Source organism: Ursus arctos, unplaced genomic scaffold, assembly GCF_023065955.2.
Source record: "Ursus arctos isolate Adak ecotype North America unplaced genomic scaffold, UrsArc2.0 scaffold_2, whole genome shotgun sequence".
NCBI classification, from domain to species: domain Eukaryota; kingdom Metazoa; phylum Chordata; class Mammalia; order Carnivora; family Ursidae; genus Ursus; species Ursus arctos.
In genome coordinates, this window is record NW_026622874.1 from 81,851,521 (window position 1) to 81,872,782 (window position 21,262).

A 21,262-nucleotide genomic window follows, 5' to 3' on the forward strand; every position below is an offset into this window, starting at 1 on the left:
TAACTCTTTCAACACAAAAATACCTAGGTCACCCCAAATTCTATCAAAGTAAGTATTTACATGCACTGCGTTTATCTTGAGACTGAAAGTCTATGATGACAGAAGCAAAGTAGCCATGCCCGTAATACCCAAATATTTTCATCTATATTATGTTTATTTTTTGTTGCTTTTTCTACTACCACTGAGAACCTGCTTTCAGTCACTAGTACCTATTCTCAGCTTAACCCTACCATCCACTTCTCAAGGATCTTGCTACATAATCATTTAATAGCTCAAAATTAATAATTTTGGAATACTTGGAGAAACCACAGTCTTAACAACTTGTAAGATGTCGATTTCTGGAAATTTATTTTCTATAACAACTCTACAGGTTCTCTGTTCCCTTACTTAGATCCCCTCTAACTTTGAGTTGCCCTGTGTGCTTCTCAACTGAGTGGCTGACATGAGGAAAGGAGGAGTAGGAAAACAGAGTAGAGTCAACAGACAGAATCTTAAAAGTGGAGAGACATGAAAGGTAGGGCCTTAGCATTACAGTCTACAGCTGCCAGAAAGTAAATCTTAAAAAAAAAAAAAAAAGAAAAGAAAGTTTTTCTACTAGGTGATCTCATTTCTGGAAATATTGAGAATTGGCTTATTTGGGGTTGGAAGAAGGAGAAGAAAGAATATACTTTGATCTTGTGCAAGAACAAAATGAAACGGTTTCAAGTAGATGAAAACAAGTAGAAAGGCAAATAGAGGGGATGTGCTCACTTGAGGGAGAAGTGGAAGAACCTCAGAGCCACGCTCACAGACAAAATTATTTGATGAATAAATACGTATGTGTTCTAACAAAGGAAGATTTTTTCCCCCTTTTCTAAGTTATTAGACTGAATTCTTAGGCCTTGCATAGTTTTCTCCACTTTTTGACTTGTGTACTCTCTGTCTCAGGTGGTGTTCCTATCATCTGGATTGGATGCACTGACCAAGAATTACCGGTTTCTGGACACACTGGTCATCTTCATGCTGTTTGGCTGGTCTGTCATTCCCTTCACGTACCTGATAAGTTTTCTTTTTTCTAGTCACACCAGTGCCTACATCAAGCTCGTTATGTTAAACTACTGTGTAGGAGTTTTCAGCGTAGCAATGGATGTAATAATAACCACAACATCAGGTAAGGACATCACACCATGTCCCCCATAAACAAAGAAACATGGTCTTGAAGATAAGAATGTTACAAAGTTATTTGGTTCTGGGTTTCTGGGAAAACTTACACTACCTGTAAGCTAATAACCTTTTATTAAGTGTCACAAATATTTTGGCATTATGTTGGGTACAATGCAAAACAAACTAAGACACTTACATTTTCACTAGCCCAGTCCTTCAGGCCATTAGCCCAGGCTCTGTACAATATTTATTCTTTCATTTTCCATCTTTGACTTTGAGATTATGGAGAGATTTATTGGACTGGCAATGATGGCAAAGAAAAATTTCTTAGAACACAGATACTGCTACTCCTTTATTAAATGACCCCGTAAACATTATTTTTTTTATTGAGTTTTATTTTTTTTCTTTAAAAATGTTTAATAGACAAATTAGGAAGAGTAAGAGGTTAATAATAACTAATAACAGAACAGTTAAAACAATATACTGTAGTAGAAGTTACGGGAATGTGTCCTCTTTCTCTCAAAATCTTTTATTGTACTGTACTGAGCCTTCTAATTCTTTTTCTTATAATATTTTTTTATTATATTATGTTAGTCACCATACAGTACATCCCTGGTTTTTGATGTAAAGTTCCATGATTCATTACTTGCTTATAACACCCAGTGCACCATGCAATACATGCCCTCCTTAGTAAACATTATTTTAAGTAATTCAGCCATACAGGGTCTTGCAGAGACTGAGGATAGGCTTCTAACCCACTTACTGACCTTAAACCTTGCCCTCCCAACAAAAGAATTCCCTTATTTAGTTGGAAACCTATTTTAACTCATTGCACACCTCTTCAATGAGCAATATTAAGCCACATGAGGAAGAATTGATCTCTAAATATTAGACTAAGAAACATGTAGAAAGATTTATACTCTGGTGCTTGTTTACTGAGTTTGTCACATTGCTGTCAATTAGAATCTGTGTTACTTTTCTATTGCTGCAGTAGCAAATTGCTACTAACTTAATAAATTATACAAATGTATCATCCTACAGCTCTGTAGATCAGAAGTCTATCACAAGGCTCATTGGGCTAAAATCAAGCTGACTGCAAGCCTGCATCCCTCTTGGAGGTCTTTTATTTTATTTTTATTATGTTCAGTTAGCCACCATATAGTACATCATTAGTTTTTGATGTAGTGTTTAATGATTCATTAGTTGCATATGAAACCCAGTGCTCACCACAATGCGTGCTCTCCTTAATACCCATCACCTGCTACCCCATCTCTCCATCCCCCTTCTCTGAAACTCTCAGTTTGTTTCCCAGAATTCATAGTCTTTCATAGTTTGTCTGCCTCTCTGATTCTACCCCCCTTCAGTTTTCCCCTATGGTCCTCCATGCTATTCCTTTTGTTCCACAAATGAGTGAAACCATATGATAATGGTCTTTCTCAGCTTGACTTATTTCACTTAGCATAATCCCCTCCAGTTCCACCCATGTTGATGCAAATGGTGGGTATTCATCCTTTCTGATGGCTGAGTAATATTCCATCGTATATATGAACCACATCTTCTTTATCCATTCATCTCTTGAAGGACATCTCAGTTCCTTCCACAGTTTGGCTATTATGGACATTGCTGCTATGAACATTGGAGCGCATGTGCTCCTTCTTTTCACTACATCTGTATCTTTGGGGTAAATACCCAGTAGTGCAATTGCTGGGTCATAGGGTAGCTCTATTTTTCACATCTTGAGGAACCTCCATACTGTTTTCCAAAGTGGCTGTACCAGCTTGCATTCCCACCAACAGTGTAAGAGGGTTCTACTTTCTCCACATCCTCTCCAACATTTGCTGTTTCCTGCCTTGTTAATTTTTGCCATTCTAACTGGTGTAAGGTGAAACCTATACAGAAGAATGAAACTGGGCCATTCTCTTACACCATACACAAAGATAAACTCAAAGTGGATGAAAAACCTCAATGTGAGATAGGAATCGTCAAAATCCTAGAGGAGAACATAGGCAGTAACCTCTTTGACATCAGCCACAGCAATTTCTTTCATGACACATCTCTAAAGGCAAGGGAAACAAAAGCAAAAATGAACTTCTGGGACTTCATCAAGATGAAAAGCTTCTGCACAGTAAAGTAAACAGTCAGCAAAACTAAGAAGCAGCCCACAGAATGGGAGAAGATATTTGCAAATGACACTATAAAGAAGATATTTGCAAATGACACTATATATATTACAAATGACACTGATATCAAAGATCTGTAAAGAACTTCTCAAACTTGACACCCAAAAAACACTCTAGTCAAAAATGGGCAGAAGACATGAACAGAGACTTCTCCAAAGAAGACATAGAAATGGCTAACAGAGACATGAAAAAATGTTCAATATCATTAGCCATCAGGGAAATTCAAATAAAAACCACATTGAGATACCACCTCACACCAGTTAGAATGGCAAAAATTGACAAAACAGGAAACAACAAATGTTGGAGAAGATGTGGAGAAAGGGGAACCCTCTTACATTATTGGTGGGAATGCAAGCTGGTACAGCCACTCTGGAAAACAGTATGGAGGTTCCTCAAGATGCAAAAAATAGAGCTACCCTATGACCCAGCAATTGCACTACTGGATATTTACCCAAAGATACAGACGTAGTGAAAAGAAGGGGCACATGCATCCCAGTGCTCATAGCAGTAATGTCCACAATAGCCAAACTGTGGAAGGAGCCAGGATGCCCTTCCACAGACAAATGGGTAAAGATGTGGTCCATATATACAATGGAATATTACTCAGCCATCAGAAAGGATGAATACCCACCATTTCCATTGACATGGACGGAACTGCAGGGGATTATGCTAAGTGAAATAAGTCAAGCATAGAAAGACAATTATATAGTTTCACTTATATGTGGAACATAAGGAATAGCATGGAGGACATTAGGAGAAGGAAGAGAAAACTGAAGGGGGGAGAATCAGAGGGGGAGACGAACCATGAGATAGTATGGACTATGGGAAACAAACTGAGGGTTTCACAGGGGAGGAGTGGGGGAATGGGTTAGTCTGGTGTTGGGTATTAAGGAGGGTATTTATTGCATGGAGCACTGGGTGTTACATGCAAAAAATGAATCATGGAACAGTACATCAAAAACTAATGATGTACTGTATGGTGACTAACATAACATAATAATAATAAAAAGAAAGAAAATGAAGGGGGGTGGTAAACAGAGGGGGAATAAACCATGAGAAACTATGGACTCTGGGAAACAAACTGAGGGTTTCAGAGGGGAGGGCGGTAGGGGTATGGGCTAGCCCAGTGGTGGGTATTAAGGAGGGCACATATTGCATGGAGCACTGGGTGTCTTATGCAAACAATGAATCGTGGAACACTACATCAAAAACTAATGATGTACTGTATGGTGACTAACATAACATCATAAAAAATTTAAAAAAAAACTTGCTGCATGACCATAAAAAAGAAAGAAAGAAAAGGACTTCCCAACATGTTCTCAAGAAGAATTTTCAAAATGTAAATGGTCCTATAAGCCATTCAAGAAATTAAATCATTGGCTAAAAATCTTTCTACAAAGAAAACATAGGCCCATACTGCTGTATTAGTAAGTTATGAAACATGCAATAAAATAGAATTCTAATCTAATACAAATCCTAGAGATTAGGGGGCAAAAAACAGCCTCTCATTCTAAAAGATTTATTTAAGGGGCGCCTGGGTGGCTCAGTCGTTAAGCCTCTGCCTTCAGCTCAGGGCGTGATCCTGGCGTTCTGGGATCGAGCTCCACATCAGGCTCCTCCGCTGGGAGCCTACTTCTTCGTCTTCCAGTCCCCCTGCTTGTCTTTCTCTCACTGGCTGTCTCTCTCACTGACTGTCTCTGTGTCAAATAAATAAATAAATAAATAAAATCTTTTAAAAAAAAGATTTATTTAAGAGAGAGGGAGTGGGGGGAGGGGCAGAGGGAGAGAGTCTCATGCAGACTCCCTGCTGAGCATGGAGCTCAATGTGGGGCTTGATCCCACCACCATGAGATCATGACCTGAGCTGAAACCAAGAGTCAGACGCTTAACCGACTGAACCACCCAGGTGCCCCAAGATGCAAAAATTCTGAAGAGAATATTGCAAACTAAATACAGCAAAGTATAGAAAAGGTTATTCATTATGGCCAAACTGTATTTTTCCTGTAATGCAGGGTAGATTTATTGGAGTAATAATAGACTCAGAAAGTCTATTAATGTAATTCACCACATTTAATACATTAATGGGGGGAAACCTTGGTATTTGCAAAAATCATTCAAAAACATCCAACAATGATTCATTATAGCATTTTAAAAAAGATTTTATTTATTTATTTGAGAGAGAGTGAGTGAGAGCAGAAGCCAGGGGGAGGGGGAGAGGGAGAGGCAGACTCCCCACTGAGCGGGGAGCCCAACATGCAGGGCTTGATCTCAGGACCCTGGGATAATGACCTGAGCCAAAGGTAGATGCTTAACTAACTGAGCCACCCAGGTGCCCCATTATAGCATTTTTTAATAACTAGGAAGAAACTTCTGTACCTTAATAAAGGGCATTTATGATATCATCATGATCAACATGAGCTGAATCATTTTAAACATTCCCTTTAATATCAACCTTACACCTAAGGTCATGGTCAATGTAATAACAGATGAAATAAAGGATGTGAGATTAGAAAAGAAGAAACTGAACTCATTATTCAGAGATGATGTGAAAATCAGAAAACTGTTATCAGAGATATGGAGAATATATAGAGAGGCAAACCAAAACAGCAGATAGTAATTCTGCTTTTCTCTAGATCCTACAGAGAGGGTCAGTATTCAGTCATTACGCAGGAGATGGCCACACTGTTTATGATTGTATCTAGTTTAGTTGATCGGTATTCTACTCATATTGGTCTGTACATATGTTGCACTGGAAGATAAGTATTTTTACTCATGCATTTACAACACATATTTTCTCAGTTTTTATACCCCTCCACACCCCATTCATATGGTATCCTTCAACAGTTTGTCAGCTAAGGAATCATATTACTTTTTTTTAATTAAAAAATTTATTAATTGCATAAATTGAATTTTATTTTTGTTATGTAACAAAACTGAGTCAAAACCAGTTATATTAGCATATTACTTTTCTTTGTGTAGGAAGATCTTCCTCTACTCCTCAGGGGTAAGAAGATATTTATGGGGGCACTTCGGGTGGCTCAGTTGGATAAGTGTCTGCCTTTAGCTCAGGTCCTGTGGGATGGAGCCCCAAGTCGGGCTCCCTGCTTAGTGAAGAGCCTACTTCTCCCTCTGCTGCTCTCCCTGCTTCCTCTCTTTCTCTCTCTCTCTCTCTCTCTCTCAAATAAATATAAATAAATAAAAATCTTTAAAAAAGAAAAGAAGATACTTATGTATTCTATGGAGAAAGGCTAAATATAACATTAGCTCCTTTGAGTATTTTTGGCATCTACTCAGGTGGCCAATGAACGTCCAGAATTCTTTCTGGATACTAGATTATTTGCATATACACCAATTGTTACCCTCTTTGGGGCAGGCTTGGTATGACTTTACCACTTAGAAAATTTATGTCTTAGGAACTTCACTCATTCCCTGTTATCCTTAGTTGGCTACCCCTCTCTTTTGTCAAGGTGTCTTACAAATATGTTTTTTGCTCAGACGTACAATTTTATCTTTATTACCAATAATCTGAGCTCAGTCTTGAAGTCCTTCAATGACCATTTGTAACCTTAACCTGTAATCATGTTTCATATTCCTTCATAAATATTCAACTATTATACATATTAATTTAATATTTAAGGGAACCTCAGTGAGCTTTAAGCTTGGTTCTCTGAAGATGTGTCTCCTTTCAACTGATAAAATATTTATCTCTTTCCCACTGTTGTCATGTGTTAAATTTCCTTCCACAACTTTGTTTCTTTATTCATCATGTAAGATAAGAAAAATGAGAAATTATCAGTATGCATTTCGTGTTCACATCAGGTGACACTTGAAGGCAGGTTATATGGGTATCAACTTTGCCGAGGATTTTCCAGTGCTGTAATTATCAACATAAACTATGCTACAAAAGATATACTTAGTGGGAAAAAATGAGAGTTTTGTGAGGATAATAATATGGCTTTTAATTTTTTCTGTTTAATTTGATTGGGGAGGTTTTGTTTTCCTGGGGCAATTCACTTTGTGTAAAGTATGCTAATGTTATCTTTTTAATCACAAAGGACCTGATTCTGAAAGCCTTCTACTTAATTTACTGATGGTGTTACCCATACATAACCTTGGGATGAGCATCACCAAATATTATGATAACCAAGAGACAAAGATACTGTGTTCCTCAGCAAACGTTCCTGCCTTCATAAATTGTAGTAAAGCAAGTGAGTATCTGGGACTCCCTAAGGCTCATCAGATACCACTGGCCTATTACTTATTGAATGTAAATAGCTCAACCTATATTATTTTGAGCCTTCACAACAACCATCAAGTTATGTGTTGTTATACCCACTTTGAGGAATCTAAAGGTTATACAAAATTGAATAACTTGCTCTGTCATACAACTTGTACAAGTTAGAGCTAAGATTCAAAATTTTATGCATAATGCATTTTCTCAGGGGATAGAATCTCCATGGATGAATGGATAAAGAAAATGTGATATATACTTGTGCACATATGCATATATACATACATATATACACATGTATACATATATATAAATACACACACATATACACAATGGAATATTAGTCATAAAAAGAAGGAAATCTTGCCATTTGCGACAGCATGGATAGACTTTGAGGGCATTATGCTAAGTAAAATAAGACAGAGAAATAAAAATACCATATGACCTCACTTATATGTGGAATCTAAACAGAAAAACTGAACTCCTAGAGAACATATTGGTGGTTGCCAGAGACAGGGAATTGGGGATGGGTGAAATGGATGAAGGGGATCAAAGGGTACAAACTACCAGTTATATAATAAATAAGTGATGGAGATGTAACATACAGCATGGTGACTATAGTTAATACTGTATTGTATATTTGCAAGTTGCTAAAAGAGTGTATCCTAAAAGTTCTCATCACAAGAAAAAAAGTACAAATATCGAATCATTATGTTATATACTCAAAACTAATATAATGTTTATATGTTAATTATATCTCAATTTAAAGGGACATAATAAAAAATAAACATAAAAAAGATATAAACCTACAGATTCAAGAAACTGAATAAACTCCAAATACGTTAAAACCAAAGAAGTCATGCCAAGATACATCACCATCAAACCTTGAAAGCTAAAGTTAAGAATAATGCAACTAATGGATCATCGAACTTACACCAAAAACCAGAGATGTACTGTATGGTGAATAACATAATAAAAATATTATTATGAAAAAAAAAAGAAAAACATCTTGAGGGTAGATACAGAAAAAATTAGAGAAACAATTCCTCTAATTTATAGATTTCTCATCAGAAACCGTGAAGACCAGAGCAAGTAGCACAACATAATTTTCAAGTGCTGAAATAAAAAAGCTGCCAACTCAAATTTCTATACACGTAGGAAATTCTATATAGATAGAAAATTCTATATCCTTCAGGAATGAAGGGGAAATGTTGACATTGTTTTATTAAAAAAATTTTTTTTTAATTTTTAATTTTTATTATTTTTTAATATTTTTTATTATGTTAGTCACCATACATCCCTGATTTTTTGATGTAAAGTTCGATGATTCATTAGTTGCGTATAACACCCAGTGCACCATGCAATACATGCCCTCCTTACTACCCATCACCAGCCTAGCCCTTTCCCCCACCCCCTCCCCTCTGAAGCCCTCAGTTTGTTTCTCAGAGTCCATAGTCTCTCATGCTTCATTCCCCCTTCTGATTACCCCCCTTTCTTTATCCCTTTCTTCTCCTACCAGTCTTCCTAGTTCTTATGTCCCATAGATGAGAGAAATCATATGATAATTGTCTTTCTCTGCTTGACTTATTTCACTTAGCTTAATCTCCTCCAGTGCCGTCCATGTTGCAGCAAATGTTGAGAAATCGTTCTTTTTGATAGCTGAGTAATATTCCATTGTATATATGGACCACAACGTCTTAATCCAGTCATCTATTGAAGGGCATCTCGGCTCCTTCCACGATTTAGCTATTGTGGACAATGCTGCTATGAACATTGGGGTGCATATGGCCCTTCTCTTCACTACGGCTCTATCTTTGGGGTAAATACCCAGTAGTACAATGGCTAGGTCATAGGGTAGCTCAATTTTTAACTTTTTTTTTTTTAAAGATTTTATTTATTTATTTGACAGAGATAGAGACAGCCAGCGAGAGAGGGAACACAAGCAGGGGGAGTGGGAGAGGAAGAAGCAGGCTCACAGCGGAGGAGCCTGATGTGGGGATCGATCTCACAACGCCGGGATCACGCTCTGAGCCGAAGGCAGACGCGCAACCACTGTGCCACCCAGGCGCCCCTCAATTTTTAACTTTTTAAGGGACCTCCACACTGTTTTCCAGAGTGGCTGTACCAACTCGCATTCCCACCAACAATGTAGGAGGGATCCCCTTTCTCCACATCCTCTCCAGCAATTGTTGTTTCTTGCCTTGTCAATTTTTGCCATTCTAACTGGCGTAAGGTGGTATCTTAGTGTGGTTTTGATTTGAATTTCCCTGATGGCTAAGGATTTTGAACATTTTTTCGTGTGTCTGTTAGCCATTTGTATGTCATCGTTGGAAAAGTATCTGTTCGTATCTTCTGCCCATTTTATGATTTGTTTATTTGTTTCTCGTGTATTGAGTTTGAGAAGTTCTTTGTAGATCATGGATACCAGTCTTTTATCTGTACTATCATTTGCAAATATCTTCTCCCATTCCGTGGGCTGCCTCTTAGTTTTTTTGACTGTTTCCTTGGCCATGCAGAAGCTTTTTATCTTGATGAAGCCCCACAAGTTCATTTTATCTTTTGTTTCTCTTGCCTTTGGAGATGTGTCATGAAAAAGGTTGCTGTGGCCGATGTCGTAGAGGTTGCTACCTGTGGTCTCCTCTAGGGTTTTGATGGATTCCTGTCTCACATTGAGGTCTTTCATCCATTTAGAGTTTATCTTTCTGTGTGGTGTGAGAGAGTGGTCAAGTTTCATTCTTTTGCATGTAGCTGTCCAACTTTCCCAGCACCATTTATTGAAGAGACTGTCTTTTTTCCACTGGATGTTTTTTCCTGCTTGGTCAAAGATTAGTTGCCCAAAGAGCCGAGGGTCCATTTCTGGGTTCTCTATTCTATTCCATTGGTCTATGTGCCTGTTTTTGTGCCAGTACCATGCTGTCTTTCTGCTCACAGCTTTGTAGTACAGCTCGAAATCCGGCATTGTGATGCCCCCAGCTTTGTTTTTCCTTTTCAACAATTCCTTGGTGATTCGGGGCCTTTTCTGGTTCCACACAAATTTAAGGATTGTTTGTTCCAGTTCTTTGAAAAATGTCATTGGTATTTTGATCAGGATAGCATTGAAAGTGTAGATTGCTCTGGGTAGCATGGACATTTTAACTATGTTAATTGTTCCAATCCATGAGCATGGAATATTTTTCCATCTTTTGTGTCTTCTTCAATGTCTTTCAAGAGTGACTTATAGTTTCTAGAATATAGGTCCTTTACGTCTCTGGTTAAGTTAATTCCAAGGTAACGTATGGTTTTTGGTGCTATCGTAAATGGGATGGATTCCCTAATTTCTCTTTCTTCAGTCTCATTGTTTGTGTATAGAAATGCAACTGATTTCTAAGCATTGATTTTGTATCCCCCCACATCACTGAATTGCTCTATAACGTCTAGTAGTTTGGGAGTAGATTCTTTTGGGTTTTCCATATAAAGTATCATGTCATCTGCGAAGAGAGACAGTTTGACTTCTTCTTTGCCAATTTGGATACCTTTGATCCCTTTTTGTTGTCTGATTGCTGTTGCAAGGACTTCTAGTACTATGTTGAATAATAGTGGCGAGAGTGGGCATCCTTGTTGTGTTCCTGATCTTAAGGGAAAGGCTTCCAGCTTTTCCCCATTGAGAATGATATTCACCATAGTCTTTTCATAGATGGTTTTTATGAGATTGAGGAATGTACCCTCTATCCCTACACTCTGAAAGGTTTTAATCGGGAAAGGATGCTGTATTTTGTCAAATGCTTTTTCTGCATCTATTGAGAGGATCATATGATTCTTCGCTTTTTTCTTGTTGATAAAATCTATCACACTGATAGATTTGCAAATGTTCAACCACCCTTGCATCCCAGGGATGAATCCCACTTGGTCATGATGGATAATCCTTTTAATGTACTGTTGGATTCTATTAGCAAGGATCTTGTTGAGAATTTTGGCATCCATATTCATTAGGGAAATAGGTCTGTAATCCTCCTTTTTGATGGGGTCTTTGCCTGGTTTGGGGATCAAGGTAATATTGGCCTCATAGAATGAGTTTGGTAGCTTTCCTTCTGTTTCTATTTTTTGAAACAGCTTCAGGAGAATAGGTATTTTTTCTTCTTTGAATGTTTGGTAGAATTCCCCGGGAAAACCATGAGGCCCGGGCGTTTTGTTTTTGGAAGGTTTTTAATCACTGTTTCAATCTCTACGTATTTAATTGGTCTGTTTAAGAAATCAATTTCTTCCTGTTTCAGTCTTGGTAGTTTATAGGTTTCCAGGAAGGCCTCCATCTCCTCCAGATTGCTTAATTTATTGGCATAAAGCTGTTGATAAAAGTTTCTAATAATCCTTCCAATTTCATTGGTGTTGGTTGTGACCTCTCCCTTTTCATTCATAATTTTATTAATTTGGGTCATTTCTCTATTCTTTTGGATAAGTCTTGCCAGTGGTTTGTCAATTTTATTTATTCTTTCAAAGAACCAGCTTCTAGTTCTGTTGATCTGCTCTACTGTGCTCCTGGTTTCTAATTCATTGATCTCTGCTCTAATCTTGATCAACTGTTTTCTCGTGCATGGATTAGGCCTGTTCCTCTGTTGATGTTCCGGCTTCCTGAGGTGAGAATATAAAAACTGCCTTTTAGATTTTTCTATTCTTTTGAGTGAGGCTTGGATGGCTATGTGTTTTCCCCTTAGGAGTGCCTTGCAGTGTCCCATAGGTTTTGGACCATTGTGTTTTCATTCTCATTGGTCTCCATAAATTGTTTAAATTAATTTTTTATTTCCTGGTTTATCGAATCATTCTTGAGCAGGATGGTTCTTAGTCTCCAAGTGTTTGAGTTTCTTCCAAATTTTTCCTTGCGGTTGAGTTCCAATTTCAAAGCTTTGTGGTCTGAGAATATGCAGGGAATAATTTCAATCTTTTGGTATCAGTTGAGACCTGTTTTGTGACCCAGAGCATGGTCTATTCTTGAGAATGTTCTACGGTCATTTGAATAGAATGAGTATTCTTTGGTTCTGGCGTGTAGTGTTCTATATATATCTATGAGGTCCAACTCATCTAGTATGGCATTCAAACCTCTTGTTTCTTTGTTGATTTTCTGCTTAGGTGATCTATCTATTGCTGATAGTGGAGTGTTAAGGTCCCCTACTTTTAACGTATTATTACCTATATGTCTCTTTGTTCTAGTTAAGAGTTGGCTTGTGTATCTTGCTGCTCCCCTGTTGGTGGCATAGATATTTATAATTGTCATATCCACTTGTTGGATACATCCTTTAAGAATAATATAGTGCCCTTCTGTATCTCTAACTATAGTCTTTAGTTTAAAATCCAATCTGTCTGATATGAGAATTGCTACCCCAGCTTTTTTTTGAGGTCCATCGGCATGAAAGATGGTATTCCGTCCCTTTACTTTCAGTCTGAATGTATCTTTAGGTTCAAAATGAGTCTCTTGTAGACAGCAAATGGATGGGTCCTTTTTTTTTTATCCAATCTGCAACCCTGCGTCATTTTATGTGAGCATTTAGGTCATTTACATTGAGAGTGATTATTGAGAGATATGATTCTAATGATGCCATGTTGCCTGTAAAGTCTTTGTTTCTATCAATTGTGACTTTTTGTTCTGTATCACTCTTGGGGCCTTTTTACTTTTATAGAACTCCCCTTAATATCTCCTGTGGGGCTGGTTTCATGATTATGAAATTGGTCAATGACTGGCGATTCTGGAAGGTCTTTATCTCTCCATCAATTCTGAATGACAGCCTTGCTGGATAAAGAATCCTTGGCTGCATGTTTTTCTCTGAAAGAGCTTTAAAAATGCCCCCCCCCCCAACTCTTTCTCTCATTCCAGGTCTTTGTAGAGAGGTCTGACGTAATTCTGATACCCTTGCCTTGGTACGTGAGAAATTTCTTTGCCCTGGCCGCTGTCAATACTGTATCCTTGGATCTAATATTTGAGAATTGCACTATGACATGACGTGGCATAGGTTTGTCGTGGTTGAGCTTGGGAGGAATCTCTCTGCCTCCTGGACACGAATGCTTGTTTCCTTTGCCTGATTAGGGAAGTTTTCAGCTACAATTTGTTCAAATATCTCTTCGAGACCTCTGTTTTTCTCCACCCCCTCGGGGATGCCGATGATTCTGACATTGGAACGTTTCATTGAGTCAGTAATCTCCTGTAACCTACATTCTTGAGATTGGATTTTTTTTGAGCCAAATTTCTATTTTAGCTTTCTCTTCTAGTAACCCATCCTCCAATTTGCCAATAAGTTCTTCTGCCTCCTTCACCTTGGCCATCAAAGCATCTAGTTTTGACTGCATTTGATTCATAGAATTTTTAATTTCTGCCAGTTTTGCTCTCATTTCCACCCTTAGAGATTCTATATTCTCATTAACATTTTTGTCAATACTTTTTTCAACTCTACACATCATCTTGACCATTGTTACTCTGAACTCCATTTCTGATAATTTGGTTTTATCCATATCAAATTAGTTCTGTGGCAGAGACCACAGACTCATTGTCTTTTCTTTGTTAGGGGGGATTTCTCCTTCTCGTCATTCTGATGAGGAGAGGTTGCGGGGTTGTCCAGAGCCCAAATTATTGACCAGGACCCAGGCAGTGTGCACTTGTTTTATAGGGACCTTAGAGATGTGGGCTTCTTGATTTTTCAGCCTGCCTTCTGGGGGAGGGGCCTGCCCCGCCAATACTCAGGCAACCCTGTTTGGGTAGAGTCTCCATGTCCCCTGCAAGGGGGGATGGGGATGGGCGCACTGAGCCGGTATTTCCAGGCTTTTGTTCTCTGGTGGGTTTCCCTGGCGGTTTGCTGTGCCTCTTCTGAGAGTCAGAGCAGCAGTAGCCGAATCTCAGCCTCTGTCTCAGAACAGAGGGATCGCAGACCACTCTCCACTGGGTTTCTGGCCACTTTAACTCTGTTTCTATTGGTGCTACTCAACCCTGCAGCGTCCCGGGATATGTGCCCCACCGCCGGCATTCCAGCCCTCGCTTCCAGGGATGGCACGTCTCTGTCTTTTGTGTTTCTAACACCATCAGCTGCCAGCTGCCCCCGTGCGCTCCAGGGCTCCGGTTTTCAGACTGGTCGCCTGCATTCCCCGGCTCACAGTCTCAGTCTGCTCTCTCGAGGGTGCCGGTCCACGAGTCTGCCTGCTCCCCAGTGCAGGTGGCTACCGCTTCCCGGCGCCCGAATGTGGCGGCTCCCTCCCCCTTCCGTTTATCTTCCGATATCTGTGCATGGATTCACATATCCCCACTTCGTACCTCAATACTCAGCGCTGGAGATGTTCATTTGTAGAGATCCAGATGTATCTTCCTGCGTCTCAGGGTGATTCTGTGGATGTTCAGGATGGTCTGGTTCCTATCCAGCTTGACTCAGGGGACCAGCTGAAAAAGGGGACCCCTACTCCTCCACCATCTTAACTCCCTCTACGGTGACATTATTAAATGAAGGAAATCTACAGCAATTTGTCACCAGTAGAAACACTAAAAGAATGACTAATGAAAGTTCTGTAAACATAAATGAAATGATAAAAGAGGAATTTTGGAACATCAAGATAACAGAACAACAGAAAGTAAAAATATGAATGAATACAGTACACTTTCTCCTCTTGAGTTTTCTTGAGTTTGGCAGTTAAAAAGCAGAAATAATAACATTGTCTGATAATGTTCTCAGTGTAAATAGAGGAAATATTTAAGACAATTATAAATGGGGATTTTAAAGAGATGTAAATCATAGGAAGTTCTCTATCCTTCACACAAACTGGTGAAAGGAAGACACCACAACTGTGTTAAGTAGAATAATGTAATGCCTGTAGCTATCCCTATAAAACGTACACAAGGTGATTCAATAAAGAAAGATAAAATATATGTGGTTGAATTTTAAAACTGAACAATATATATTGCTGCCTATGTGATATTTTTAATTTGTAAAGATTTATTGAGTCTTACACTTGGGGGAATTTCTATATATGTACATGGTATGTAAAAAAAGTATATAGAAGTGAACTTCTATATATGTACATAGTATGTTAGTAAAAAGTTTTTTTAACAGTGAAAAAGGGAGAGTTGATCATCTTCACCTTCCTGATGAGCCTACTGTTTTCATAACCATGAATTTAGAACCCTGTAATTATTACCTTTTCCTCGTAAGTGATTGAATAAGTGTCAGCTGTTGAGCACTTCCAACTTAGTTTAAATGTTAGTCTTCCCTTATAGATAAGAGTGTTTGCACATGTAGCATATTCCAGGTGAGTCTACTTCCCCTGTTCCATACTTTCAGAACCACCATCTGAAGTATTTTCAAAGGAAACATATTTTGGGGCAAGGAGAGCCTCTGCTGCTACCCAGTACTGATTGGTGTGAACAGGCATTCACCCAAAGGTTCTGGCTATATGGTACCATGTTGGTAATGGATGCCTAGAACTATAACAAGACAAAATTCATGGAATTAAAGGGTATTAAAGGATCTTGAAGTTACTTTGCATGACATACAAAGTCATCAAACATACCATTAAAATTGGTAATTTTGTGCTTACTTGATAACCATTCTATTTGATTCTATAGTACTTCCAGTTTGTTGACTTCTTAGAGTTTTCTCATTGAATTAATTTTTTTGAGTAAACCTCTATCTTTTTCTTTGTCGTTGACATCAGTAACTCAGATGAATGTATATAGTTTGGAAAGAGATGCAATAGGAAGATTTTTAATTGCGATGGCTGTTACAGGATTTGTTTTCTTCCTCTTGATTTTCCTTTTGGAGACCACCTTATGGAAAGTGAGAACCTTTGTATTTCGCTATATTTTCTTTGGTGTCTACAAGAAACTTAATAAGGTAAGTAGCTGGCTATGGATCTTAGAGATATCTCTAAGACCAAAAACACGTCTCTACACATGCCTAACTCTGTTATTGAATATATGATTATAAATCAATCTATGTTGATTGAGATCCATATGAATCAGATATCTTCATCATAATTTGAACTTTGTGGTCTCTAAATATTATGACCTCCACCATCAAAATATGATATTTTTTATAGTTTGATTGTAATAGAAAGCTTTCCTTTGAACATCTCTTGTATCAGAGGGCCATTCCCTCCCCCAAAGTGCTCATGCACCCTAATTTGGCCCCTGGATATTTAACGAACTCCCAGGTGGTACTGATTCTGTCAGACCATAGAATGCACATTTAATGGTAAGGCTCTATAGCAATTGCTCTCAAAATCTGGCATTTAGGGGTGCCTGGGTGGCACAGTCATTAAGCGTCTGCCTTTGGCTCAGGGCGTGATCCCGGCATTCTGGGATCGAGCCCCACATCAGGCTCCTCTGCTATGAGCCTGCTTCTTCCTCTCGCACCCCCCCGCCTGTGTTCCCTCTTTATCTCTGTCAAATAAATAAATAAAATCTTTTTTAAAAATCTGGCATTTACCAGATTCTCTAGGAAGTCTTCTTGAAATAAAGTTGCCGGTCTCTGTTCCATGAGTTGCTGATTTTGTGGACCTTCGGTAGGGCCTGAACTTGCATATGTAAAAAATTCTCAAGTGATGCTTCTGTGCTCCTTCGTGCTTTGAGAACCACTGTCTGAAGTATTTTCAGAAGAAAGAATATTTTGAGGCAAAAGGAGCCTGTCTGTTACCAAAATAGATGAAATTACATGACTCCTCTATAAGCTTAGAATTCAGTCCAAGTTCTTACCATGCCACTATTGTCTTTCTTCACATTTCCCAGTACAGGCCTGACTCCATAGGTAATCAAGACAATGTGCATGAGTAAGGTATGAATGATAGCATTAACGGAGGTATGAAAGGCGGGGAGTAACCAAGATGTGCTTCCAGAAGTGGGGAAGATGTTGAGCATAGGCCAGGTCTGGTGTCATCAGTAGAGCCAGAACCTGGTGTCCAGATCTTATGAGTGTCTCCTATTCAGCTGAGCCATTAGTCTGCAAGATTGCATAGGGAATTTCTCAATGAGTAGGAAGAGCCCCAGAACTGGAGGGTCAGGTCAAGTGAGCAAGCGAACAGCTGGTTAGCACCAGCAAAGTCCAACACCCAAGGCTGATGTCATGCATTCCGAAGATATGCCTCAGGCACCTACTGTGTACCTGGTATCACACTAGATGTTGGACAGGACTCAGATTCCTGGAAGGGGTCCAGCAGGAACAAATAGATTCCCAGACTTGGAAGAGAGGGTGAAGGAGACCTCCATAGAGATGCAAAAGAAAGGTTTTCAAGATAGGGACCAAATCAGAGCTCAGACAAATAAAATCCAAAAAATACATGCTCTGGGGTGCCTGCTTCTTCCTCTCCCACTCCCCCTGCTTGTGTTCCCTCTCACACTGGCTGTCTCTCTCTGTGTCAAATAAATAAATCTTTAAAAAAAAAATACATGCTCTAATAAACAGAAACTCAAAATGCTGGAAATGCATCTAGGTGTCACCAAACCAAGCTTTGGGCATTGGGTGACACTTGAGAAAGTGAGTCTAAGGCATTGAGGTGAACTTATGCACAGACAAGGAGGTGGAATACATTTAAGGAGCTATTAAGCATGTCTGGAGCCAAGTTCAGGTGTTGGCAGGCAGGGCAAGATGACTGCAAAAAGTGATAGGGGTCAAGGCAGGAAAGGCCTCCGATGTGCCATGCTAAGGATCTTGAATTTCATTCTGAGGGCAATCAAGAGTTGTGGGAATGAGGAATTCAATGACAAAATTATATGGACTTGGGATTTTCTTTGGGGAAAAGTTTGTAGTAAGAGTATGCAGGTTTTCTATCCTTTTCTCATTTTGTACTTTTCAAGGAATGTGTCAAGTTCATCTAAACCATCAAATGTATTGACAAAAATCTGTTCACAATACCCTTTTGTCTTGTTCTTAATATCTCTTGGTAGTTTGTGGTTTTTCTGCCCCCCTCCCCACAACCTGGTTTTTTAAATTACTCTTGCTAGGGATTTAACCAATTTTATTAATCTCTTCGAAGAACCAACCTCTGAATTTTTTACTTCTCTGTTATATGTTTTGTTTTCTATTTCATTGATTTATTTTCTTACCTTTATTTTTCTGTCCTGCTGCTTTGTGAGGCCATAATAACATTGAGAATAATAGCTATAAATAATATTACAACAGAAGAATTACAGATGAATCATGCTTATGGACATAGATGCAAATATCCTTCACGAAAGTGTTAGTATGATTCATTACCTGGTATAGTTTATTACAGGAATGCAACGATAGTGTAACACTTTATTTTTTAATTTTTTATTTAAATTCAATTTAGTTAATAGGTTGTGTAACACTTTAAAATCAATCACCATACTAATAAAATGTAATTCACTGTATTAATAAGAAAAATGAGAAAAACAATTTTAATCCTGAGAGATTCAGAAAAAAATTTGATAAAATTAGATTTCTTATAAAATTCTTCAGCAAACCAAAACAGAAAGGAACTTCCTTAATATGGTAAAAAGTAACCACAAAAAAAATCTACATCAAATAACATGTTTTTTTTTTAAGAATGTATTTACTTTTGTGACAGAGAGAGCACAAGCAGGGAGAATGGCAGGCAGAGGGAGAGGGAGAATCAGGCTCTCCACTGAGCAGGGAGCCCTATGTGGGGCTCAATCCCAGGACCCTGGGATCATGACCCAAGTTGAAGGCAGACACTTAACCAACTGAGCCACCCAGGTGCCACCAAATAACATAATTTTTTTTCGTGTTTCTAGAGTCCTACTTTATTTTTTTATTTTTAAAAATTTTTTATTATGTTATGTTAGTCACCATACCATATATCCTTAGTTTTTGATGTAGTGTTCCATGATTCATTATTTGCGTATAATACCCAGTGCACCATGCAATACGTGCCCTCCTTAATACCTATCATTGTCCTATCCCAGTCCCCCACCCCCTGCCCCTCTGAAGCCTTCAGTTTGTTTCCCAGAGTCCACAGTCTCTCATGGTTCATTCCCCCTTCTGTTTAGCCCCCCTTCATTCTTCCCTTCCTTCTCCTACTGATCTTCCTATTTCTTATGTTCCATAAATGAGTGAAACCATATGATAATTGTCTTTCTCTGCTTGACTTATTTCACTTATAATCTCCTCCAGTCCTGTCCATGTTGCTGTGAATGTTGTGTAATCGTTCTTTCTGATGGCTGAGTAATATTCCATTGTATATATACCACATCTTCTTAATCCAGTCATCTGTTGAAGGGCATCTCGGCTCCTTCCACAACTGAGCTATTGTGGACAATGCTGCTATGAACATTGGGGTGCATATCATCCTTCTCTTCACTACGTCTGTATCTTTAGGGTAAATATCCAGTAGTGCCATTGCTGGGTCATAGGGTAGCTCAATTTTTTTACTTTTTAAGGGACCTCCACACTGTTTTCCAAAGTGGCTGTACCAACTTGCATTCCCACCAACAGTGTAAGAGGGTTCCCCTTTCTCCACGTCCTCCCCAACATTTGTTGTTCCTTGCCTTGTCAATTTTTGCCATTCTAACTGGCATAAAGTGATATCTCAATGTGGTTTTGATTAGAATTTCCCTAATGGCTAATGATTTTGAACATTTTTTCATGTGTCTGTTAGCCCCCAAATAACATATTAATACAAATTCTTGAAAGCTTTTCTTCTGAGTTCTCAGTAAGACAAGAAAGGGATAAAGAAAGGGGGGAGAATCAGAGGGGGAATGAAGCATGAGAGACTATGGACTCTGAGAAACAAACTGAGGGCTTCAGAGGGGAGGGGGGTGGGGGAATGGGATAGGCCGGTGATGGGTAGTAAGGAGGGCACGTATTGCATGGTGCACTGGGTGTTATACACAACTAATGAATCATGGAACTTTATATCAAGAACCAGGGGTGTACTGTATGGTGACTAACATAATAAAAAAATATTTAAAAAATTAAAAAAAGAATGCCTGCTAGTACCATTTTTTAAAAGATTGAGGTAAAGTTAAAACAAATGTTACATTAGTTTCAAGTGTCAACATAGTAATTTGACAAGTTTGTATGTTATGATCTGCTTACCACAAGTGTAGCTACCAACTGTCACCATACAACACTATTGCAATACAATTAGCTGTATTCCCTATGCTGTACCTTTTATTCCATTTTTCAATTCCATTTTTATACAACAGTTACTACAGGTCGTAGTGCAATAGGACAAGAAAAAGAAATGATAGGCGTAAAAATTGTAAAAATTTTAAAATTCACTATTTACGAATGACAGTTATTGTGTAGATAGATAAAGGAATAAAATGTTAAAATTAATATTGCTAAACAAAAAGTCTGTATAGAAAAATGAGTTATATATCCATAAATAAGCCACAAACATGTGAAATGTAAAATGATGCTATTTGAATAACATAAAAAGAAAAAATATCTGGGAATAAATCTAACAGAATTTTTGTAAGATCTTTATATAGAAAAGTACAAAACAGTATTGAGAGATTAAAGAAGACCAATATAAATGAAGGAATATACCATGTTCTTGCTTTGGAAAACCCAACATTGGGAAAATGACAGTTTTCTCCCAAATTGACCCAAAGAGTCAAAGCAATTGAGTCAAAATGCTATTGGGTATTTTTGTGCATGCATGTTTGTGTGTGGAAAATTATCAGCTGATTCTAAAGTTTGCATGGAAATGCAAAATGCCAAGGATAGCCAAGGAAATATCGAAGAAGAGCAAAAGTGGTATATTAATAACTACCATATAT

The 21,262-nt window shown here is 38.3% G+C and overlaps 1 protein-coding gene across 1 annotated transcript in view; it reads left to right on the forward strand.

Annotated features, from left to right (window-relative positions):
- LOC113267546 (phospholipid-transporting ATPase ABCA3-like) overlaps positions 1-21,262 on the forward strand; it is a 207,597-nt gene that overhangs the window by 166,953 nt on the left and 19,382 nt on the right. Inside the window, exons 22-24 of the mRNA XM_057314991.1 lie at positions 928-1,150; positions 7,379-7,531; positions 16,213-16,391. Of these exons, the coding sequence (XP_057170974.1) occupies positions 928-1,150; positions 7,379-7,531; positions 16,213-16,391 (555 nt within the window). The remainder of the gene's footprint in view (positions 1-927; positions 1,151-7,378; positions 7,532-16,212; positions 16,392-21,262) is intronic.